Here is a 26,987-nt window from a genome sequence, read left to right as displayed (position 1 = left end):
CTCCTCCACCTTCCGCTTGAGGATGCCCCAAAGATGTTCTATTGGGTTTAGGTCTGGAGACATGCTTGGCCAGTCCATCACCTCAACCCTCAGCCTCTTCAATAAAGCAGTGGTCGTCTTAGAGGTGTGTTTGGGGTCATTATCATGCTGGAACACTGCCCTGCGACCCAGTTTCCGGAGGGAGGGGATCATGCTCTGCTTCAGTATTTCACAGTACATATTGGAGTTCATGTGTCCCTCAATGAAATGTAACTCCCCAACACCTGCTGCACCCATGCAGCCCCAGACCATGGCATTCCCACCACCATGCTTGACTGTAGGCATGATACACTTATCTTTGTACTCCTCACCTGATTGCCGCCACACATGCTTGAGACCATCTGTGGGGACCACAGTGACCACAATGGAAATAAGTCTATGGACTTTTTGTGTTATCCCTGACTGTTTCAGTTTTTTATAGGAGGTATTGTATCTATTTATAAAATATGAAATGGTTCAATAAAATCAAATCAAATCAAAATCTGAACCAAACAAATTAATCTTGGTCTCATCAGACCATAGGACATGGTTCCAGTAATCCCTGTCCTTTGTTGACATGTCTTCAGCAAACTGTTTGCGGGCTTTCTTGTGTAGAGACTTCAGAAGAGGCTTCCTTCTGGGGTGACAGCCATGCAGACCAATTTGATGTAGTGTGCGGCGTATGGTCTGAGCACTTACAGGCTGACCCCCCACCTTTTCAATCTCTGCAGCAATGCTGACAGCACTCCTGCGCCTATCTTTCAAAGACAGCAGTTGGATGTGACGCTGAGCACGTGCACTCAGCTTCTTTGGACGACCAACGCGAGGTCTGTTCTGAGTGGACCCTGCTCTTTTAAAACGCTGGATGATCTTGGCCACTGTGCTGCAGCTCAGTTTCAGGGTGTTGGCAATCTTCTTGCAGCCTTGGCCATCTTCATGTAGCGCAACAATTCGTCTTTTAAGATCCTCAGAGAGTTCTTTGCCATGAGGTGCCATGTTGGAACTTTCAGTGACCAGTATGAGAGAGTGTGAGAGCTGTACTACTAAATTGAACACACCTGCTCCCTATGCACACCTGAGACCTAGTAACACTAACAAATCACATGACATTTTAGAGGGAAAATGACAAGCAGTGCTCAATTTGGACATTTAGGGGTGTAGTCTCTTAGGGGTGTACTTACTTTTGTTGCCGGTGGTTTAGACATTAATGGCTGTATATTGAGTTATTTTGAGGGAAGAATAAATTTACACTGTTATATAAGCTGCACACAGACTACTTTTCATTGTGTCAAAGTGTCATTTTGTCAGTGTTGTCCCATGAAAAGATATACTTAAATATCTGCAGAAATGTGAGGGGTGTACTCACTTTTGTGATACACTGTATATAAGATGCTGCTAAATAGCTATGACTATACATTAGGGATGTAACGATACACTCTACCCATGAAGCGATGCGATTCACAATACTGGGTTCACGATACGATTTTTCCCCGATTCCCGAACTGAAATTGAAAAAAAGTTTCCTTTTATCATTTCTCTTAAAAAAAATAAAATTTTATATATTTGTTATTATCTTTATTTCTGAGGTAGGTACAAAATATGACACTATGACATTGAATTAAGCCCAATTTGGATGAAAAACCGTGAATTTGGCAACCAGGCGCGTAGCGCTAGTGACATCAACCAAGCGAGGTGAATAGCGCCAGTGCCCTCTGCTGTTTATTTATTTTTTTTATTTTTCCCCTTTTTCTCCCCCTTTAGCGCATCCAATTGTTCAGTTTGCATCGTGCTTCTGTCTATGCCGAACCCTGCCCTGACCGAGGAGATCGACGCTAACCCATATCCCCTCCAAAACATGGGCAGCAACCGGATGCATTTTTACCACCCACACATTGATGAGTGTGGCGCCACCTAGCGTTGCATGCGGAGAGACACACCCTAAGGGCACTCTTCCTCATCTCTGTGCAGGTGCCTCTAATCAGCCGGCAGAGGTCGTAATCGCATTCTGACAGAGAGAGACCCGACATCCGGTTCTTTGTCCCTCCCCCTAACTGAGCAACCGGCCAATCGTTGCTCATACAGCCACTCAACCTCGAACCGGTAAGGCAGAGCTGGATTCGATACGACGTACTCAGAATCCAGCTCTGGTTGCAGCGTGTCTTCTTTACCACTACGCCACCTGAGCGGCTATCAAAGGGGTTTTTGCAGAGTATGTTATTTGTTTAACGCCGAACGGAAGCTACGTGTTATTTTGGGTCAATCCAAAGTTAATGTGTATAGGTTTTAAGCAGGAAATAGACATGTGACCTTAGTTGTGTTTACTTGATTATGTTTGAGGTCATCTGACTCGGTTGGTTTTAGCCCAACATTGTTTTCACTGCCCTGGTGTTTCAGACACAATTAGAAGGGATTAGCATCAAATGCTTCAGAGTTCTGTTTGATGCGGAAACAATGGGAGTATTTTAGTTCACCGCTTCACAGCTCCGGAACCAGCTACGACTCATTGCACATGAAAACGCTATATCTCTCTCTCTGGCCGAGCCCTGATTAGATTTAGGAATGATTGCTATTTCCACTTTCTCAGAGTAATGTGCATTTTGTCGGTCACTAATACATTTACAGTATAAAACAAGACCAGTGTTTCTCACAGATTTAGATATACCTCGGTCCTAAGGTGTAGGGATATTTTCCATTCTGCTGTTTTTGATTTCATTATTTATTTAGTTTTCATGGGTGGTTGATCTGGTGGGACAAACATATGCCAGAGCACAATGCATTTAATCCCAAGATTTACTGATTTATTTACTGATTGTGCTGTTCTGCAAGCTAATACATCAGCTCATCTGACCACAGCACACGTTTCCACTGTCTTCCGGTCCATCTGATGTGAGCTTGTGCCCAGAGAGCTAGAATTGATGTAAGTCTTTCCCTTACGTGTTTCATAAAACGTTTTAAAAGAAATACACTGATCAGCCTTAACATTAAAACCACCTCCTTGTTTTTACACTCACTGTGCATTTTATCAGCTCCACTTTGTAGTTCTACAATTACTGACTGTAGTCTATCTGTTTCTCTGCATGCTTTGTTACCCTCTTCAATGGTCAGGACTCTCCCAGGACCACTACAGAGTTGGTACTATTTGGGTGGTGGATCATTCTCAGCACTGCAGTGACATTGACATGGTGGTGGTGTGTTAGTGTGTGTTGTGCTGGAGGAGTGGATAAAACACAGCAGCGCTGCTGGAGTTTTTAAACACCTCACTGTCACTGCTGGACTGAGAATAGTCCACCAACTAAAATATCCAGCCAACAGTGCCCTGTGGGCAGCGTCCTGTGACCACTGATGAAGGTCTAGAAGATGACCAACTCAAACAGCAGCAATAGATGAGCGATCGTCTCTGACTTTACATCAACAAGGTGGACCAACTAGGTAGGAGTATCTAATAGAGTGGACAGTGAGTGGACACAGTATTTCAAAACTCCAGCAGCACTGCTGTCTGATTCATTCATACCAGCACAACACACACTAACACACCACCACCATGTCATTGTCACTGCAGTGCTGAGAATGATCCACCACCTAAATAATACCTACTCTGTGGGGGTCCTGACCATTAAAGAACAGGGAAAAGGCGGGTTAAAAAAGTATGTAGAGAAACAGATGGACTACAGTCAGTAATTGTAGAACTACAAAGTGCTTCTATATGGTAAGTGGAGCTGATAAAATGGACAATGAGTGTAGAAACAAGGAGATGGTCATAATGTTATGGCTGATCAGTGTATATTGTTCGTTGTATTTTAGTGCATCACTTTACATCTCCAGTGTCGGCTACACCTATCTCTCTCTCTCTCTCTCTCTCTCTCTCTCTCTCTCTCTCTCTCTCTCTCTCTCTCTCTCTCTCGCTCTCTCTCTCTCTCTGGCCGAGCCCTGATTAGATTTAGGAATGATTTCTACAAAATGTGCATTTTGTCGGTCACTAATACATTTACAGTATAAAACAAGACCAGTGTTTCTCACAGATTTAAATATACCTCAGTCCTCAGGTGTAGGGATATTTTCCATTCTGATGGTTTTGATTTTATTATTTTATTTAGTTTTCACGGGTGGTTGATCTGGTGGGACACACAGACGCCAGACCACAATGCATTTATTACCAAGATTTTTTTTTCTATTTTATTTATGCATTTTCTTCCAATTTAGCATCAATTTGTCTTCCGCTGCTGGGGGATCCATGATTGTAGTTGAGCTGGGTATATTGCTGCTCACGGGTCCCTTAGTGGAACCTTTTTCACCCATGCATTCTGCACAGACGCCTCTCTATCTGCCAATCAGGGTCCTTACACAGCGTTTGAAGACCCCACCCATATAGCTCGGTCATCCGGCCCTAGCAGAATCGTGTCTGCTGCAGGCACTGCCAATTATGCCCGCTAGATGGCACCCAGCCGACCAGTGGCAACGCCGAGTTTTGAACCGAGGAACTCAGCGCTGGTGCTGGGCGCACCAATATTCTTTTTTTACTGATTTATTTAATGATTAATCAGTAAATAACCTAGTGGGTAGAGCTTTGGGCTATCAGTCAGAGCAAGGCCTTAACCTGACCCCAATTTCCAAACACGCTGGGACATGCAGAAAAATTATTGTACTGTATACATGTATACACCGGGGCGGCACGGTGGCTTAGTGGGTAGCACTGTCGCCTCACAACAAGAAGGTCCTGGGTTCAATCCCCAGGTGGGGCGGTCCAGGTCCTTTCTGTGCGGAGTTTGCATGTTCTCCCCGTGTCCGCGTGGGTTTCCTCCGGGTACTCCGGTTTCCTCCCACAGTCCAAAAACATGCCACCAGGTTAATTGGAAACACTGAATTGTCCTATAGATACCTAGCCGCTAGATGCACTAGTGCATTGTAGTGCCGGTCCCAAGCCCGGATAAATTAGGGAGGGTTGTGTCAGGAAGGGCATCCGGCGTAAAAATTGTGCCAAATCAATGAGCGATCATGAGGATGACTCGCCGTGGCGACCCCTGAAAAAGGGAAAAAGCCGAAAGAAGAAGAAGAAGATACATGTATACACCGATCAGCCATAACATTAAAACCACCTCTTTGTTTCTACACAAATTGTCAATTTTATCAGCTTCACTTACCATTTAGAAGCACTTTCAGTTATACAATTACTGATTGTAGTTCATCTGTTTCTCTACATACCTCTTTAGCCTGCTTTCACCCTGTTCTTCAATGGTCAGGACCCCCACAGGACCACCACAGAGTAGGTGAAAGCAGGCTAAAGAGGTATGTAGAGAAACAGATAAACTACAAACAGTGGTTTGCTAGAGTGTTAGACTGCTGTGCCACCCAGCACCCTGTGCTAAAAATTTTCATATAGAGACAGATCTGGACTGCAGGCAGACTGGTCAAGCACACACACACACACACACACTTTCTGTCTATGAAGCCATTCTGTTGTACCTGCAGAACGAGGCCTGGCTTTGTCTTGCTGAAAGGACCATAGAGATACTGGGAAAAGTTGTCTGAATGGTCCTTTGGCACAGAAAACTTACAAACTAATACATCAGCTCATCTGACCACAATACATGTTTCCACTGTCTTCCACGCCATCTGATGTAAGCCTGGACCCAGAGAGCTAGGACTGATGTACGGTTTTCCCTTTGTGTGTTTTGTAGAACGTTTTGACTGAAGTATGTTCTTAGTTGGCTTTCTTAGTTCCACCGGAGTGTTTGTCTGAGCCTTTGATTGGTTAATCCAGGGGTCTTCAACCTGGGCGCAAGTACTTGGGGGCGTGGCACTATGAGATTATTATTATTATTATTATTATTATTATGAACCGGTGGCAGACGAGACTGGCGGAGGACGTGGCAGGCATCCGCGATTGAGCCGTGGTCCACTAAGGGGAGGGGCGCGTGGCGAAAGCCGTGCTTGGCATCCGTGCTCGAGCCGTGCCTTATCCAGGGGAGGGGGGGCGTGGCGGAAGCAGCGCTTGGTACACGCGACCGAGTGCTGTTCCACCAAGGGGAGGGGGGGGGTTGTTGTGAGGGGGGGCGCAAGTCGTGCTCGGCACACGAAGGGGGGCGCATGCCTAAAAAGGTTGAAAACCCCTGGGTTAATCTACTCTCGTAGTAAAACATTTGTACAAGGAAGAAAAGCTATGAAATTATATTTACCATGTCATTAAAAAAGTTGTGGCGCTGCAGTAAAATAAAAGATTTTGTTCAGATTATGAAAACTTTAGAGCTTGTTTTTACTTTTAAAGCACTGTTCATAAACATTCTCCTGCAGTCTACCCCTGACTGATTTTCTTGTTATTTTGGCCGTTTACGTTGTTGTCCTGGGGCGGCTGTAAGCTGATAGGGTATTAAAACTGTAGCCAAGCTGTGAAACACGCACTGTTAAATTTACATGAAGAGATGAAAAACATCATGAATGGAAAGCTAGAGCAGGGAACGTGATCACTTCAACAAGTCGTATTAATCACCGCCTCTCCTTGCGTGTCTCCTGCAGGCTCTCTCTCTGATCGTCCTCCCATTCATCCCAGCATCCAACCTCTTCTTCCCCGTGGGCTTTGTGGTGGCCGAGCGTGTGCTTTATGTGCCCAGCATGGGCTTCTGCGTGTTGGTGGCCCACGGATTTAGGAGCCTGGCCTTCAAAGGGTAAAACGCTGCAACACACACTGTTCATTCAAATATCTTTCAATCATCAAAGCGCAGTTATCGTTACAATGTGGCTCGTAATTATAGCTTATGACACAAACAACGTTTACATTCAGATTAATGATGCCAAGTCAGAATGTACAAATGCATGTGTACATGGCAAAATAAACAAGGTCCAGGATTTTAAAATAGTAAATGTTCAGCAGATGTTTTTAGAGGAAAAAGTAATCTTCCTTTATCTGCTTGTCCCTGTTACCTGATATTTAGGGTCCTACTAAATTCACGACAAAATGTGCTTCATTTCACAGACCTTGTTTTTCAAGGCAAGGCAAGATTTCACAGATTTTTAAAACAAAAGTGCGACATTACACAGCACTCATTAAATTACACTCATAAATTGAATGATGGAATAAATAAAAGCTACAGGGCGGCACGGTGGCTAAGTGGGTACTGTCGCCTCACAGCAAGAAGGTCCTGGGTTCGATCCCCAGGTGGGGCGGTCCGGGTCCTTTCTGTGTGGAGTTTGCATTTTCTCCTCATGTCCACATGGGTTTCCTCCGGTTCTCCGGTTTCCTCCCACAGTCCAAAGACGTGCAAGTGAGGTGAATTGGAGACACTAAATTGTCCACGACTGTGTTTGATATAACCTTGTGAACTGATGAATCTTGTGTAATGAGTAACTACCGTTCCTGTCATGAATGTCACCAAAGTGTAAAACATGACCTTAAAATCCTAATAAACAAACAAACAAATGAAAGCTACAATACACAGCACAGCCTACATTCATGCTTGAACGTAAACCTAGAACATTCAGCGACGATGCGAAATCTGTGTTTTGACACCCTCCCTCTGTGTCCACAGAATTGGTTGGAAGTTTTCCAAATTTAGTTACCCGAGTCATGTTTTTAGCTGCTTTAGACTTCGCCATCTTGGACATTTTACCCAAGCGATTGCTAACTGAATTGCCGTAGGATTGCTAGGACGCCTCATAGTGCAAATTAACCAGTAAACACAGTAAACAAATAAAAACACAGCATGTTATAAAATTTATAATAATAATAATTTTGGAACACTCAGATAGAATAAACTACACAAGCCCACTACCACTGGTATCCAGGGTTTGAATTTTCAGCTGTGCTATTATTTATTGGCTGTGTCTAAGGGGGTGGGGGTTTGGCCGAGTCCTCGCAGGTTGGTGTCCTGCTCGGGGTGTGTTCCTGCATTGTGCCCAGTGATTTCACTGCCTGACCTGGACACGGTGGCGCTAAAACTTGAAAATGAAAATAATAAAATAAAAAAATAATAGAATTGTTTAGAAGGGTCTCTGTACAGATAAGATACAACACAATTATTTTTCTGTGTGGCACTTACCTACATAATTAAATTCAAATTGTCACTTATTTAGTAATATGACCTTAAAGATAAACGTCTCAACTCACCTGAGTCACAATCTAATTGGATTCCCTAATCAGAAATAAACTACATAAAAATGTCCCACTGTAGGCACCCAAGTCAAGATGCGACCCCAAAACCAGGTGGACCAAGTGACCCTTTCTAGATGCCTTATGAGCCACACCAGAATAACACATCACCCCTCAACTTGTGAGACCTCATTCCCCTCTGACCATTACACGCTTATTATTGATCCATTCAGATAGCTGGATGTCCATTGTTGGTTCTGTCTTCCACGGTGGACAGGAGTTAGCCACTTCCCAGCTTATAACCTTGTGAGATGATAAACCTTGTGTAATGAGTAACTACCGTTCCTGTCATGAATGTAACCAAAACTGTAAAACATGACGTTAAAATCCTAATAAACAAACAAACTTCATCACCAGTGTTAAAATGATCCTCACTTTGTGCCACAGAAGCCCTACTTTTGGTTTAAACCAGGCACCATAGCCTTTATGTTCTCTGCATCAATGAGCTGTTGCTGCTTGTCCCTCTTCAGATCACTGTTGGTGGGTACTTATAGCTGACTGTGAACACCCCCTTCTATTTTGTAAATACATTAACCCAGTCGTCTGGCCATAACGATTTGGCTTTTATCAAAGTCACTCAGCTCTTTATGCTTGATAATATCTGCTTCATTCAACATGTGAACTGAGAAACTACAATCAGCCCAGAATTTAATATAAAGCAGACCGTGGCATGTAAACATTGGCATGCACATTTTTGTGGGGTGGTCCTGATGTTTTGGCTCATCTGCATATACAGCTCATGTGGAATTGTATAATCCAATATAAACTTGGTTTAATCAGGATTTGAAATTTTTTTTGTATCTACACAGTAAAAACTATGACGTTTTGGCTTAGAAAGTCTTCTGCAAATCTTATAAGACGAGAAAAATATTATACCTCAGAGAGTATCATTCTTTTCTTCTCCAGGGTCTTGAAGAAAGTCTCGTGGTTGTTTATGGGAGTTCTTCTAATGACGCATGCAGTGAAAACATTCTACAGAACCTGGGACTGGGAGTCGGAGTACACGCTGTTCACTTCTGCTTTAAAAGTATGTGATTTCTAATCCACCCTAATTAAACCTACGCTCTTCACAACAACAGTCTTAATGAAACAGCCACAGTTTCACTTACTAAGCTAATACAGTTAGCCTCAGGCCATTCAAATCAATGGGCTGAGGTGTCACAACCTGTTTGCATGCCAGCAAAAGTCTCCCTCTGTGTACCGAAAAATGTTAAATTGTCACTGACAAGCCTGAATGTGCAAATAACTTACTCTTGTACACCTTTGTACAAAAAATTAATTAAAATGTATTTGCATTTGAAAAGAACTCTGTTCATTGCAAATTATATGTGAATCAGCCTTGTGTGCAGAGAGACACACCGTGATCCACACTCTTTCCCCGCCTCTGTGCAGGCGTCATTAATCAGCCAGCAGAGGTCGTAGTTGCGAGTCACGAGGAGTCCCTATCAGGCTTAATACCCCACCCCTATATAAACAACAGGCCAATCGTTGTTCATGTGGCCGCTCGGCCCAGCTGGATGGCAGAGCTGAGATTCGATACGATGGATTCGAGATCCCAGCTCTGGTGTGCTAGCGTGTGTTTTTACCGCTGTGCCACCTGAGCGGTCTTAGTAGGAGCATTTCAAGGTATCTAAGAATTTAGACAGCGCACACAGGATGACGTAAAATGCGCCTATGTATAGCTTACTAGGTTTTCAGACAGACACTATATTTCACTGCATAGTTACTACAGGGTGTCCCAAAATGAACTGACATTAAAAATTTTTAATAAAACACACTTTTTATTTGAACATTAATGATGTTTTTGCTTTATTTGAAAGTGAAGACATGGAGGTTATGTATGAAACAAAACATCTGACAAATGATCGCCTCGACCGTGGCAGCACATGTTCACTCTTGATGAAATTTTCCATGACACGTTGACATAATTGCTGAGAAATTTCAGCAATGTTGTGTCAAATTTCTTCTTTGAGGTCCTCAATGGATTGTGGTTTGCTGGTGTACACTTTATCCTTAAGATAACCCCAAAGAAAGAAGTCTAAGGGCGTCAAGTCACATGATCTTGGCGGCCAGTTCACATCACCATTTTTAAAGTTAATTTTTACAATTTCGGTGTAAATGCGGTGTAAATTGTTAATGTGTGCTTTTCCAAACTGTCAGTGCAATGTGTGGACGTCCTGTCCTTGCTCTGTGATTCCGGAGAAGCCGAACCCACCACGACCCTGACCCGAATAAAGCGGTGGTAAAACATTATCATAAAATGAAAATACATTAAGTGAAACATTACTGGGGTTACTGGACTTAGTTTTGTTGTAACTAAATGTAACTTTCATGAATTTAAGTTATTTTATTAGAGATGCCTAGTTGGCACAGGTAAATCATGCTAGCGCACTACCACTGGGATCCAAGGTTTAGACCCCCAGAAGTTTTATTGGTCGGTTGGCCGTCAATGTGCAGGCTGTGTCCATGAGGGATTGGCCAAAGTCCCGCGATAGATTGGCGCCCTTTCCAGGGAGTGTTACTGCTACTGCATAGTGCTTTCATGATGTGTAAATCTGGGCATTGAGATGCATTCAGGGGTCATGGAGTTTTTTCAGTGTTCAATAAACTGTTCTTGAATTATTTGTGACATATTATATTATTATGATCATGATATGATATAGATATTATGTTTCTGAAACCTGAATACGTTATCTGGTAGGCACTGTGCACATGTTGGAGGGTGTGCTTGCAGACTATAGCCTTCCCCAATCAGAACGAAGGTGGGGGTGGATGTTGGCAGAAGTTAGGGATCGCCACAGTGGATCATTCATCTCCATTTTGCCCTGTCTTGAGCATCCTCCTCTGTCACCCCAACACCTGCATGTCCTCCCTCACCGCATCCATAAATCTTCTCTTTGGCTTCCTGTCCTCCTCCTCACTCTTCTCCTGATGTAACTCTCATCCCTGCTCTGCACATGCCCAAACCATCTCAATCTCACCTCCCTAACTTTGTCTCTAAAACATCTGACCTGCACTGTCCTACTATTTTTCACCGCATTAGGGTGATGATACTGCAACCCAGACACCCACTATTTAGTATTACTATAAGTCTGTTAGTTGCTTTGAGATCTTACAAATGAAAAGAGCGGATCGGATTACTAGCACATCAACTGAAGATATGATCACCACGCGACCTCCCCCCCCACATTCAAATTTCTGTCTCATTTTACATGCTAAAACTCAGACTCAGACTCTTTTATTGTCATTCAACCACGTACATGATAGAATGAAATACAGTTACCCAGGCCTCGGTGCGTGCAACATGAATAAAAAAAAAATAAGAATAGACTAAGAAGTATAAAATAGAATAAACTATGAAACAAAACAAAAAAGTACAAAGTATTTACATTTTAAAGTATTGCACAAAAGCTGCAGCAGCTTATGTTGATCTAAAGTGCATAATTGCAAAAGTGTAGCAGCAGCAAAACTAAGCAGCAACAAATCACAAGATAGTTAAAGTGACTGTGCCGGTTGTGTTCAATATGGTAGTGTTTATAAATGGTTGATAAGGTGTTTAATATATATGTAGGTTGTATAATGTTTATAATGTTTATACAAGGTGCCCTAAATTAGTTATTTATATTTTTATAAGGTGCTAATAGTTATTTATATAAGGTGCCCTAAAAAAAAAACCTAAATATGAGAGGGAGATTTGTTTTTACAGATAACAATTATTACATTTATGATGGTTTCTGCACATGTAGCACTAACACGTCAACATTTTCTCTCTGCAGGTAAACAAGAATAACGCCAAATTATGGAACAACGTTGGCCATGCTCTGGAAAACCTAAATGATTATGAGACAGCGCTCAAATATTTCCTCCAGGCCACAAGAGTGCAACCAGGTATGATTCGTGGCCAGGTGTTCTTTTATATAACAAGTCTATCCGTTACATAACAGTCAGATTTGTTTTGACTATCATTTAAGGAAGGGCCTTAACTGTTATTTCCCCTGCAGTCTTAAGCAGCTGAGAATTTTATTGAATTATATTATAATGTTGGGCTTCACTACACTAATTTTATACAGTTGGCCAGTTCAGCTTTGTGACGGTGCGTTATACACCGATCAGCCGTAACATTAAAACCACCTCCTTGTTTCTACACTCACTGTCCATTTTATCAGCTCCACTTACCATATAGAAGCACTTTGTAGTTCTACAATTACTGACTGTAGTCCATGTGTTTCTCCGCATGCTTTGCTAGCCCCCTTTCATGCTGTTCTTCAATGGTCAGAACCACTACAGAGCAGGTATTATTTGGGTGGTGGATCATTCTCAGCACTGCAGTGACACTGACATGGTGGTGGTGTGTTAGTGTGTGTTGTGCTAGTATGAGTGAATCAGACACAGCAGCACTGATAGAGCTTTTAAACACCTCACTGTCACTGCTGGACTGAGAATAGTCCACCGACCAAAAATATATCCAGCCAACAGCGCCCCGTGGGCAGCGTCCTGTGACCACTGATGAAGGTCTAGAAGATGACCAACTCAAACAGCAGCAATAGATGTGCGATCGTCTCTGACTTTACATCTACAAGGTGGACCAACTAGGTAGGAGTGTCTAATAGAGTGGACAGTGAGTGGACACGGTATTTAAAAACTCCAGCAGCACTGCTGTGTCTGATCCACTCATACCAGCACAACACACACTAACACACCACCACCATGTCAGTGTCACTGCAGTGCTGAGAATGATCCACCACTTAAATATTACCTGCTCTGTGGGGGTCCTGACCATTGATGAATAGGGTGATACTGGCTAAAAAGGTATGCAGAAACTACAGTCAGTAATTGTAGAACTACAAAGTGCTTCTCTATAGTAAGTGGAGCCATTCGTGTTGATGCAGGCACCTGGCTGACCGGTAATCACTGGATACACAGTTTCAGCTTTTTTTTTTTTAGCTTTTCATCACCTATAAATGTTTTTAAAAGATGTTTTACTGCATCAGTTTGCTTCTAATAACACTTGCACACAACTGTTTCAGCCTGGGGATAAATTCCCAGAAGCGATTTTGTAGTTTGGGATTCATTCACAGTGCAGAAGGGAGACTAAAAAACAGATTTACTGAGTACTTCAAGTTAAAACTAATCTCATCATTGATCATTTTATTGTCAGGGCTACATTACTTTAGAAGTGACCCAGTTATGAATGTGCTGTCTTAGTAATTTTTGTATGTGGATTATAATTGTGAGATCTGAAAAATTCCTGCCCAGGTAAAAGAACAGCTACTTTGAGTACTTTTTGAATGTAGGTGTTTCAGCCACACCCATTGCTAAGGTGTATAAAATCAGTTATATTTAAATAAAAGAATCTCATGCTTCTGATTTTGTGGCAACAGAAGAACTCTGAGGAAAAGAGGTGGCCTGCTTAGAGCCCCTACTTTTGTCATGTTCAAAACCTGCTGTATTGCTCATTTTGACAGTTGTTTTACCTCTGTAGATGACATCGGTGCCCACATGAATGTAGGAAGAACATACAAGAACCTCGACCGATCCAAAGATGCTGAAGAGGCGTATTTGGTCGCAAAATCTCTTATGCCACAGGTATGATGTGCTTTCATGGCTAACGGAGAATTGATTTTCTATTTTAAGTCCCAGTCACATCAACAGCTTTCCATTTGCATTGCTTTATAAATTGCTCGTGGTCAGGCCACGTTTGACAGATTAGCCATTAAACTATATCATTAATAGATCAATAATCTTTGTTTACATCCAAAACTAACTCAGCCCTTCCAAACAATAAAACCCAGTCATAAAAGGTATTTACACAGCTTAGCACATCTAATTTAGTGTGGGAGCCCAGCACTGGCCGGTGATAAGCAGCAGCCACGAATTGGACACCTGTCAGAGGGGCTCTTCTTGATCAGACCACATCTGATTCACAGGCGATAATTGGGAATGTTTTGATTGGGAGATAAAGGCAAAAGTTGGGCGGCATGGTGGCTAGGTGGGTAGCACTGTCACCTCACAGCATAAAGGTCCTGGGTTCAATTCCCGGGTGGAGGGGTCCGGATCCTTTCTGTGTGTAGTTGCATGTTCTCCCAGTGTCTGTGTGAGCTCTGGTTTCCTCCCACAGTCCAAAGATGTGCAAGTGAGGTGAATTGGAGATACAAAATTGTCCATGACTGTGTTTGAATCTTGTGTAACCAGTAATTACCTGCCCTGTCATGAATGTAACCAAAGTGTGTAAAACATGACATTAAAAATCGTATTAATAAATAAAATAAAAAAATAAAATAAAGGCAAAAGTCCCCAAAAAAACTTCTTTTGATGTCAACCCAGCATAGCAGTGTGTCATTGCTCATCAGCGCGAATTCACAAGTCAAAATTGATCAATTTTGTGCAGCCCCTCCCCCTCCCTATATTTTACTTGTGTCACTGGTTAACAAAATCGCTTATAGGGTCGCTCAGGTGGAGCAGCGCTAAAAACACACGCTAACACACCAGAGCTGGGATCTCAAATACATCGTCTGATCCACTCATACCAACACAACACACACTAACACACCACCACCATGTCAGTGTCACTGCAGTGCTGAGAATGATCCACCACCTAAATAATACCTGCTCTGTAGTGGTCCTGGGAGAGTCCTGACCAGGCTAACAAAGCATGCAGAGAAACAGATGGACTACAGTCAGTAATTGTAGAACTACAAAGTGCTTCTATATAGTAAGTGGAGCTGATAAAATGGACAGTGAATGTGAAAACGAGGTGGTTTTAATGTTATGGCTGATCAGTGTATATGATCAATACGTTATACTTTGCTAAAAAACACTTCAGGAGTTTGTTTTCTTTTTACAAAGAGCTGTAAATAATTCCCATCTTCCAAGCACATTTTTTGCTGAATAATTTTAATGAATAAGACAAATCACAATGAAAGTAAAAACGTAACTCTTATGTAAAACTGTTTTGTTGATTTAGGAGAGAATGGTATCCAACACCAGTATGACCCTTGTATAAACCTTTTTGCCACTATAACTTTTAGAACTGCTTGCATCATCCTCAACAGAAACGACTGCAACAATGTATTATTATTTTGTGACATCTCTGTCAGGGGAATTGAAGTCCACTCCTTTTTGTGGAACCACTTCAAATTAGACATGCAGCTATGTTTTCAATTCAACTGGATTCAAGTCTCGACTTACGTAGTGGTCTAGTTGTTGACTAGCCTAATCTAAGTCATGACTTAAACTCAAATGACAGGCCGTGAACCGTAGCAAAACCTGAAATCTAGACAATGTGTCTTATTTATAACTGTTATGCAGATGTAGGTTGGCTAAAATTCTTCCCATGTTGCGAAAGACCGTTATCCAATAATTTCTGCAAATGCTTCTTCTTCCATGGCCTTTGTCCCGTTCAGTTGAGGGGTCGGCTCTCGGCGGATCATGATCCGCATTGATTTGGCACAATTTTTACCCCGGATGCCCTTCCTGACGCTTGGGTTTGTGCATCTAGCGGCTAGGTATCTATAAGACAATTCAGTGTTTCCAATTAGCCTGGTGGCATGTTTTTGGACTGTGGGAGGAAATCGGAGCACCCGGAGGAAACCCACGCGGACATGGGGAGAACATGCAAACTCCGCACAGAAAGGACCTGGACCGCCCCACCTGGGGATTGAACCCAGGACCTTCTTGCTGTGAGGCGACAGTGCTACCCACTATGCCACCGTGCCGCCCAATAATTTCTGCTAATGCAAATGCTGTAAATGTATTCTGGTTCTGGTCAGGTCAGATTTGGCCTGTTTTCTGGCAAATGTTATTCACAGTGGAAATAAGCAAAACCACTTATTGCAGCAAATCAAATTAAATGTAACAGCATTTTGTGACATTTTATAGAAAATACTCAGTTTTCTTAGATCTACATCATTTATCATCAGCACATCTGGGTCGTGCTGGGTCCAGTTTCACTGTGAAACACTGGGCTCAAGGCAGGAACACCCTAAACAGGAAGCAAGTTTGTATCAGCACCGCCCCCCACCCTTTTTTTTTGGAGACTCAGTGTCTCAGTGCAACTTTAAAGCGTCCAGGACCAACAAAACAAAATCCTCCTGTTAAGCAAGTCGAGGGGGTCAGTGGCAAGGAAAAACTCCCTTAAAATTACAAGGAAGAAACCTTAAGAGGAACCAGACCCAACAGGGACCCGTCCTCTTTAGGTGGCCTGGAGATACTTAAAAAGAATTAAAACTGAAAATTAAACAAAAGTTTAAACTAGTGAAAAAAATTAAATTATTATTTGCTCTTATTATTATAGACTAATATAAAATAATCGTTCAATAATTTTTATATCAGTCGGTGATAAAGTCCGTAGTGAGTCCTGAACATTTTGGGTGTGTTCGAAAACCTAGTGAGCTCTCTACATAGGCAGCATTTTATGTCATCATACACGCGCTCCCGAGAAGTAGGCTGTTCGAAATCCTAGATGCCTTAATATGCTCACTAGTGAGGTATCTTAAAATTTCAACGGTACTTTGACTCTAGAACGAAGGAGCATCCGAGGCTGCCTTAGCGGTGGAGGCAATCCCAGCATTCAGTGCGGCACAACTTTTCTCACAGAAAAATAAAATCATGGCGGGCGGTGCGGAGAAACGAATGGAGTTATTTTCATACGTAAACAAATTATCAGTGATTTTTAATTTGTATAAATGTGCACAAGTGTTTTTATTTGCAAATTCGGGCTTGTCAGTGAATTTAACCGTTTTCGGTACAGGGAGGGAGATAATAGCTGACATGCTAGCGCGTTGTGCCACCCCATCCCATTGGTTTGAATGGCATGAGGCTAACTGTGTTGGCTTAGTTAAGTCAATGACTTATAAGTCAATGACTCATTATAATCCTCTCTACTGAGGCAGCTGCCTATGTAGGCAGTAAGACAGCAAGACAGCTCACTAGGTTTTTGAACACACGCTTTGAGTGCAGATACGGCAGATTCCCATCATTTCCAGCAGGAGCGGCATTGTTGCCATGGCGGTCTCAACCTTGTAAGCTTCATTCTCAGATGGGTATAAAGCTTCCTGTCAGAATCACCTTGGAGTAAAAAACATGTGGTTAAAATGTGATATGAAATCATTAAAAGTGGGATAGTGTGAAATTATTAATAATAAGATAGTAAGAAAAAACTGTCAGATAGTGTAAAATCATTAATAGCATTTAATAGGGATGTAACGATGCACCGCAGGACAGTTAATAACCGATTAAAAAATTCCAAAATGAATCGATATTCACTTTAAACAGAAGAGGGCACTGGCGCTATACACCTCACCTGGTTCACGTCACTGGCGCTATATGCCTGGTTGCCAGATTCGGGGGTTTTCAGCCAAATTGGGCTTAATTCAAAATTGTTTTAAATAGTTTGTACTCACCTCAGAAATAAAAGGGCATTTATTATTTAGATAAATAAAAGATAAGCACAAATACAGTATTTTATTTTATTTTTTAAGAGAAATAATAAGAGGAAACTTTGCCATAATTTGTCTTCAATTTCAGTTTTAAAAAATCGCGAAAGCGCCCAGCTGGCGCAGCGGGATGTGCCGCTGACGCACCAGCACCGAGTTTCTGAACTCCCGGGTTCGAGGCTCGGTGTTGCCACCGGTCGGCTGGGCGCCATCTGGCAGGCATAATTGGTAGTGCCTGCAGCAGATACAAATTGGCCACTGCGGGGACCGTACGATATGTGGGTGGGTGAGTAATCATACACTGTGTTAGGACCCTGACTGGCAGAAGAGACGCCCGTGCAGGAAGCACAGACGAGAAGAGGAGGCCTGTACACGTGTAAAGGTGTGGGCAGTGGCGTTCTCTCCTTGGATGCAAATCTGGAGTCTGTCAGCAGCGGAAGACAAATTGGATGTGCTAAATTAGGAGGAAAATGGGGAAAAAAAATGCATTAAAAAAAAAAAACCGGTAAAAAAATCGTATTGTGAACCCAGTATCGTGAATCGCATCTTAGGTAGGAGTGTATTGTTACATCCCTAGTAATTATTACTATTATTACAGTAGCCTAAAATATATGTAGTTTCATGGGACCATGGAACGCATTGACGTTGGATTTCAAGATACCACTGTAGTAAGATAGTATAAAACCTTTAATAGTAAGATTGTATGAAATCATTATGGTAAGATAGTATTAATGTATTATGGTAAGATACAGTGCCTTGCAAAAGTATTCGGCCCCCTTGAACTTTTCAACCTTTTGCCACATTTCAGGCTTCAAACATAACGATATGAAATTGTAATTTTTTGTGAAGAATCAACAAGTGGGACACAATCGTGAAGTGGAACGAAATTTATTGGATATTTTAAACTTTTTTTAGAAATAAAAAACTGAAAAGTGGGGCGTGCAATATTATTCAGCCCCCTTGCGTTAATACTTTGTAGCGCCACCTTTTGCTGCGATTACAGCTGCAAGTCGCTTGGGGTATGTCTCTATCAGTTTTGCACATCGAGAGACAGACATTTTTGCCCATTCTTCCTTGCAAAACAGCTCGAGCTCAGTGAGGTTGGATGGAGAGCGTTTGTGAACAGCAGTTTTCAGCTCTTTCCACAGATTCTCGATGGGATTCAGGTCTGGACTTTGACTTGGCCATTCTAACACCTGGATACGTTTATTTGTGAACCATTCCATTGTAGATTTTGCTTTATGTTTTGGATCATTGTCTTGTTGGAAGATAAATCTCCGTCCCAGTCTCAGGTCTTTTGCAGACTGCAACAGGTTTTCTTCCAGAATGGTCCTGTATTTGGCTCCATCCATCTTCCCATCAATTTTAACCATCTTCCCTGTCCCTGCTGAAGAAAAGCAGGCCCAAACCATGATGCTGCCACCACCATGTTTGACAGTGGGGATGGTGTGTTCAGGGTGATGAGCTGTGTTGCTTTTACGCCAAACATAACGTTTTGCATTGTGGCCAAAAAGTTCGATTTTGGTTTCATCTGACCAGAGCACCTTCTTCCACATGTTTGGTGTGTCTCCCAGGTGACTTTTTATGGATATCTTTGAGAAATGGCTTTCTTCTTGCCACTCTTGCCAGATTTGTGCAGTGTACGACTGGTTGTTGTCCTATGGACAGAGTCTCCCACCTCAGCTGTAGATCTCTGCAGTTCATTCAGAGTGATCATGGGCCTCTTGGCTGCATCTCTGATCAGTCTTCTCCTTGTTTGAGCTGAAAGTTTAGAGCAGGGGTATTCAACTAAAATTTCAAGGGGTCCAGTTAGAGAAAATGTATTGAAGCAAAGGTCCGGAATGTTTAACTATATATATATATACAGTGTATCACAAAAGTGAGTACACCCCTCACATTTCTGCAGATATTTAAGTATATCTTTTCATGGGACAACACTGACAAAATGACACTTTGACACAATGAAAAGTAGTCTGTGTGCAGCTTATATAACAGTGTAAATTTATTCTTCCCTAAAAATAACTCAATATACAGCCATTAATGTCTAAACCACCGGCAACAAAAGTGAGTACACCCCTAAGAGACTACACCCCTAAATGTCCAAATTGAGCACTGCTTGTCATTTTCCCTCCAAAATGTCATGTGATTTGTTAGTGTTACTAGGTCTCAGGTGTGCATAGGGAGCAGGTGTGTTCCATTTAGTAGTACAGCTCTCACACTCTCTCATACTGGTCACTGAAAGTTCCAACATGGCACCTCATGGCAAAGAACTCTCTGAGGATCTTAAAAGACGAATTGTTGCGCTACATGAAGATGGCCAAGGCTACAAGAAGATTGCCAACACCCAGAAACTGAGCTGCAGCACAGTGGCCAAGATCATCCAGCGTTTTAAAAGAGCAGGGTCCACTCAGAACAGACCTCGCGTTGGTCGTCCAAAGAAGCTGAGTGCACGTGCTCAGCGTCACATCCAACTGCTGTCTTTGAAAGATAGGCGCAGGAGTGCTGTCAGCATTGCTGCAGAGATTGAAAAGGTGGGGGGTCAGCCTGTCAGTGCTCAGACCATACGCCGCACACTACATCAAATTGGTCTGCATGGCTGTCACCCCAGAAGGAAGCCTCTTCTGAAGTCTCTACACAAGAAAGCCCGCAAACAGTTTGCTGAAGACATGTCAACAAAGGACATGGATTACTGGAACCATGTCCTATGGTCTGATGAGACCAAGATTAATTTGTTTAATTCAGATGGTCTCAAGCATGTGTGGCGGCAATCAGGTGAGGAGTACAAAGATAAGTGTGTCATGCCTACAGTCAAGCATGGTGGTGGGAATGCCATGGTCTGGGGCTGCATGAGTGCAGCAGGTGTTGGGGAGTTACATTTCATTGAGGGACACATGAACTCCAATATGTACTGTGAAATACTGAAGCAGAGCATGATCCCCTCCCTCTGGAAACTGGGTCGCAGGGCAGTGTTCCAGCATGATAATGACCCCAAACACACCTCTAAGACGACCACTGCTTTATTGAAGAGGCTGAGGGTAAAGGTGATGGACTGGCCAAGCATGTCTCCAGACCTAAACCCAATAGAACATCTTTGGGGCATCCTCAAGCGGAAGGTGGAGGAGCGCAAAGTCTCGAATATCCGCCAGCTCCGTGATGTCGTCATGGAGGAGTGGAAAAGCATTCCAGTGGCAACCTGTGAAGCTCTGGTAAACTCCATGCCCAGGAGAGTTAAGGCAGTTCTGGGAAATAATGGTGGCCACACAAAATATTGACACTTCAGGAACTTTCACTAAGGGGTGTACTCACTTTTGTTGCCGGTGGTTTAGACATTAATGGCTGTATATTGAGTTATTTTGAGGGAAGAATAAATTTACACTGTTATATAAGCTGCACACAGACTACTTTTCATTGTGTCAAAGTGTCATTTTGTCAGTGTTGTCCCATGAAAAGATATACTTAAATATCTGCAGAAATGTGAGGGGTGTACTCACTTTTGTGATACACTGTATATATATATATATATATATATATATATATATATATATATATATATATATATATATATATATATATAATGTAAATATATTGATATTTACATTTACATTTTCAGCATTTAGCAGACGCTTTTATCCAAAGCGACTTACACAATGAGCGGAACACAATGAGCAATTGAGTGTTAAGGGCCTTGCTCAGGGACCCAACAGTGGCAACTTGGTGGTGGTGGGGCTTGAACCGGCAACCTTCTGTTTATTAGTCCAGAGTAGTATATATAATGCACTACCTGTCAAAAATATGATTTATGACCCTGATTTATGACCCCTTGCCCCCACCTCTGTGAGCGACAGGGTAGTTTGATTGACAGATCATGTTGACTGACATAGTATGGAACGCCCACCCAGTCCCGCCTCTCCCATCCCACCTACCACTCCCATCTCATCTCACCTCTCCCATCCCATCCACCTCTCCCACCCCACTCACCCTCCCACCCCTAGCACACTCCACACTACTCAGACACAAAAGCGATTTATGTTGGTGTCTTAAAGCAAACATCATTTGATTAATACCAACTAAATATAAAATTATATTTTAAATAAATGAGATACTTAGTTTTTCTTCACAGGCCAACACAACAAGCATAAACACACAACAAGCATAAACACACACACACACACACACACACACACACACCTACCAACCCACACACACCCTCCCAACCCACACACACACACACACACACACACACACGCACATACACCCACATACACCCACCTAGGTTTTTAACATTAAAGTTTTTACGAAACCCCATTTTGTAACAATGTCTGTATATAGTGTTTAAGCAGCCGTATACTGTTGGAATTCTAGGGCAAAAAGCTTTAAAATGGCTAACGTATATGTAAATCAGACACATTTTAAGTATTTTACAGCAACACTATTGTTAGGCCTAGTGTTCGTGAAGCCAAATCGGTTTTGCATCAATGAGAAAAAGATGTCAAGGCGTTGGTAGTATGCATAGCAAGTATTTTAAGGAAAGTTAAAATAAAACCTATTTGATTCTTTGGCTCACGATGATTGTAGGTCTAATAAAGAGTAACGAGGCAAGCATTGTTTTGTCTGTTAAAAGAAACATCAAACACATACACATACACCTACACAACACTCCACCACTACTCAGACACATAAGTGATATAAGCTATCGTTTTAAAGTATGTATCATTGATTAATGCTAACTAAATATAAATTTATATTTTAAAATAAAATGTATAATAAACAAATAAATGAGATACTCAGTTTTTCTTCACAGGCCAACAAACCACCCAAACCACAGACCCCCTACCACTCCACACACACAAGGTTTATCTGTTTAGGTGCGCTTCATAGGTTTCTAACATTAAAAGACACTTAGGTGCGATGTCTCTATATATGTTAATGTTTAAGGTTTATAACATTGGACAGACCGGCAGACAGCCTGAGTTATCTTTACTACAAAGGGGGCTTTCCAGACGTGTATCCACACCAACCCACAAATGGTGAGGGCACAAACACATTTCCAAAGGTTTACGATACCCCATATCACACAGATTGTTAAATCTTTTTTAGATATTTTTCAGCAACCCCAACTGTTAGTTCTTGTGTTAGTGAAACAATTTGATTTTTGCACCAAGGAGAAAAAGATTATGTCAATGCATATGACAGCCAACATCGTGATCACTTTAAGGTAGCTAAATTAACTTATTTGATTCTTGGGGTTATGACATTTTGTGGGTTGAACAGGAATAGCATGACATACCCTGTTTTGTCTGTTAAAAGAAACATCAACCACATCATCAACTTACATCACCTCACAACATTCCACCACTACTCAGACACAAAAGCGCTATAAGCTAGCGTTTTAAAGTATGCACCATTGATTAATGCTAACTAAATATAAATGTGTATTTTAAATTAAATGTTTAATAAAACAAATAAATGAGATACTTAGTTTTTCTTCACAGGCCAACACAACAAGCATAAACACACACACACATACACACACACACACACATACTGTATATACCATCACAAATAAGGCTAGTTGAAGGTATAGTGTTGCTTTTTTTTTTTTTTTAAACATTAAACGTATAGCCACCTTTCCTAAGACTCTAAAGCTACATTTTCCTAAGACTGAAGACATTTTTTCAGCAAGAGATTTTATTTTGTGAATGGCAAAATATATTAAGATAAGATAAGATAAGACTTTATTGATCCCCTTAGGGAAATTAACTTGTTACAGCAGTATGAAGACAGGAAAAAATGGAAAGAAATATTAAAATATTGCACACATAGTGTGTAATTATTTACTCTAAAAAAATATCTAACAATAATATATACATTAGAAATATACATAATATATTAGGTTATTGCACTTCTTCTTCTTTCGGCTTTTCCCTTTTCAGGGGTTGCCACAGCGAGTCATCCTCCTCCATCTCACTCTGTCCACTGCGTCCTCTGTCCTCACCCCAACTACTTCCATGTCCTCTCTAACTGCATCCATATACCTCCTCTTTGGTCTTCCTCTTTGTCTTTTTCCTGGCAGCTGCATATCTAACATCCTTCTACCAATATACCCACTGTCCCTACTCTGGACATGTCCAAACCATCTCAGTCTGGCCTCTCTAACTTTATCTCCTAGTTGTTTAACCTGTGCTGTACCTCTGATTATCTCATTCCTAACCTTATCCATCCTTGTCACTCCCAAGGAGAATATTAGGTTATTGCACTTATTGTAAATAAATTACATATTGCACTTGTTATTACACCATGAACATGTAAGATTGGGTATGAGTGAGATTATTATATATTATTACTGTTGTCCTGATGGCTGCTGGAATGAAGGACCTGCGGTAGTGCTCCTTCTTACACAGGGGGGCGGAGAAGTCTGGTACTGAAGGAGCTTGGTAGGTCTCCTCATGTAGTGGATGTGTGGTGATGTCCAGGATGGATGACAGCTTGGCTATCAACCTCCTATCTCACACCTCCTCTACAGGTTTTGGGATTTAGCAAGTGATTGTGCTGTCAAATTTAGTTTTATACAATGTGGATAAAGGTTCCACATACATTTTCTTATTAGCTTATTAACCTATAGAACTACACACTAGATAAATACTTAATCCCAAAATGAAAAAGTTACCAAATACATTTTTATACATGTATAACACATGTATAACTTTATAATAGACCTACAGCTGTATTGCTAAACCACTAATTACACTTAAAACAATTACAACTTAAAATACAACTGAAATTTTGCTTTGTTAAAATTAGATAAACTCTGTGTGTAATGATTGCATCACAGATAATGTGTATAAGAATATTAGAGTAAAAAATGTATGATTTAATACAGCTTCTCGGATTTTAGGCAGTTTACCATACGGTTAATTTTTTAAAAAGATAAAGGAATGCATGCAGCCATTTTACAGGGACAAAAACATGAAAAAAGTGACTTAAGACAATTTTTTAAGAATGAAATATTGTGTATTTTAATAATAATGTTTTTAATTTATGATCTTTTGAGGTCTGCTCTAGAGTTGATTAGCTCTGTTAACCATGGAGCTAAATGTATAAATCAGATTGACTTTTAAACTGGTTTATTTGTTCCTTCTATTTTTATTTGCTCAGTTTGAGTAGTTTTATTTGCACTTATCTACCAAATCAATTACATGCATAAACTCGTATGATCTTTAAATATGACTAAAGCTGGCTGTACGATAAACTATTATGTAAGCCGTACAATTTACCGGTTAAGTAAAACCTGTTTAATCCGTGGATATGAAAATATTTATTTGTTTTTATATATGTTAAGAGTAAAATAAAGCATGTAAACTAAATCATTGATCTGTAACTATTAATGGCAGATTTATTAAACACTACTGTAATTTAATGTAACCCATGTTTATAATGATAAACTGAATGGCACAATAAAATTTTTACTGTATATATTTTAATAAAAAATGTTTTGTATCAAAACCACATGATAGTTACATTTAACAATCACATTGCACGTTCCCCTTGATGAAATCAGTTTTACAGTAATGATCAGTAAAAGTTTGTCTGTTTTAATGAAGCGATGATGAACAATGATAACTGAATCTGGTAATATCTAGTACTGATATCAAGTACAATCAGACATACGTATCTGATACCTTGCACCGGACTTTCTCTTGTTACAACCAGAAAAGTTTAACACTACCTGCTTTATGATGATATTAAAATAACCCATACTATTGTTTCTAAGGAAAGAGTAGGGGGGAAATCCTGATGTCTCCTGTGTCCTGTTAAGCTCAATTTTCTTGTTTCATATACCCATCATTCATGGTGAAGGTGTTGAAAATGCTCACCTTATCTATGTGTAAAAATGTATGTCTAAAATAAATATAACTTCAGATGAATCCGGCATTTCAAGAAATAGCTTGAGCAGTATTTTTATTATTTCTAGTAACATAGTCTGAACATTTCTGACAACAGTCTAAAACAGATCTATGGCCTAATACATTATGTATGGCGATGAAATAGGAATCTTAATTGTGTCAATACAGACACATTTTATTTATAAACCGGTTATATTTAATGATAAGCCCAAATTGAAAACCTTCCTACTTCTAAAAAATTATATCGAGCAACAAATGAAATTAAGAAGAAAATGAGTCTTTACATTCTTTTGAAGAATACTAAACTCTTGTGCATCATATTATTGAGCTAACAAAGTTTGCCAACTGTTTTGTAGGCAGAACAGTATGAGTGAATGTTTATACATTTCCCTTCTTGAGTTTGAGGTGTAAATATGTTATTTCACTTTTTTTTTTCTTTTCTTTTTGTTGTTGTTAATCTTACAGTTACAATCATGTAATCATAATCTTTTTTATTTCAAGCAAGATTCTAGATATGATAAACTTATTTAGTTAAAAACAATAGATGATACTTTTCAAAGTCCGAATTATAAGATCAGTCAGTCTTGTTCATTACTAACTATACATAATTATATGAACAATACATTTTTAAAGTTTATTTGTTCACCGACATCCGCTCTAGCAATTTGCATGTCTTCAGTAGCAATCAGTTTGCATGATCACAAAGTGACCTTATCTGACGAATATGGCCTGTCTTTCTTGACTGTATTTTTCTTTGGTTTTATTGCATACGGCAGTTTGTAAAATGGTTTGTATTTAGTTGCAGCGAGAACTTATAGCTTTATCGGTTGATGTAAAAACATTTCAATAATTATTTAAGACATTTAAACTTAAAGGCCTTTCTTCTACAACATTCTGTGTCAATTCTGTAATACTATGGATGATTATAGTTTTTAAAAGTTTTTAATATTTATAAACAATAATAATAACCAAGTGCAATGGACTTAACAAAAAACTTCACAGCATTATTGATAACCTAGTATATGTAGTGAACAATAATTAACTAGAATAATTAAACAACATATGTGATGCATGTACTGAGTTAAGAGTTTTGTCACTTTAAAAAGTGATTCTGTGTGACTTTTCATACTTTGGATTGTACTACTGCTGTGTTGTGAAGAATATGTTAAAAGTATAACTGTGCCAGCATTAATGTTTCTCATTTTGATGTAAGCAGGAAAATGTGTGCTCTTATGTTAAAGGAATAAATTATAACCTTATATTATGTACCATTCTATAGCATTAGTGATTACAATGGACAAGAATCTTAAATCATTCCTGTACCAAGAAAAGAACAAAAACAACAAAAAACAATGACTTATGTAAATGTATTACCTACCCTGCCACCTCATTAGCATCACTCATCACACCTTCTTACAACATTATTAGACCCAAACAAATATGTTGATAACCACAGGTGAAATTTATGGCTGCATCGCTTTAAGAAAGTGT

The 26,987-nt window shown here is 40.5% G+C and overlaps 1 protein-coding gene across 1 annotated transcript in view; it reads left to right on the top strand.

Annotated features, from left to right (window-relative positions):
* Positions 1–26,987, top strand: part of tmtc3 (transmembrane O-mannosyltransferase targeting cadherins 3) — an 84,963-nt gene that overhangs the window by 34,654 nt on the left and 23,322 nt on the right. The window contains exons 8-11 of the mRNA XM_063000755.1: positions 6,529–6,677; positions 9,065–9,185; positions 11,935–12,046; positions 13,641–13,744. Coding sequence (XP_062856825.1) covers positions 6,529–6,677; positions 9,065–9,185; positions 11,935–12,046; positions 13,641–13,744 — 486 coding nt within the window. The remainder of the gene's footprint in view (positions 1–6,528; positions 6,678–9,064; positions 9,186–11,934; positions 12,047–13,640; positions 13,745–26,987) is intronic.

Source organism: Trichomycterus rosablanca, chromosome 8 (assembly GCF_030014385.1).
Source record: "Trichomycterus rosablanca isolate fTriRos1 chromosome 8, fTriRos1.hap1, whole genome shotgun sequence".
Classification (NCBI taxonomy): Eukaryota; Metazoa; Chordata; class Actinopteri; order Siluriformes; family Trichomycteridae; genus Trichomycterus; species Trichomycterus rosablanca.
The sequence above is the reverse complement of the archived record's forward strand: the minus strand, read 5'-3'. Positions and strand labels throughout refer to the sequence as shown.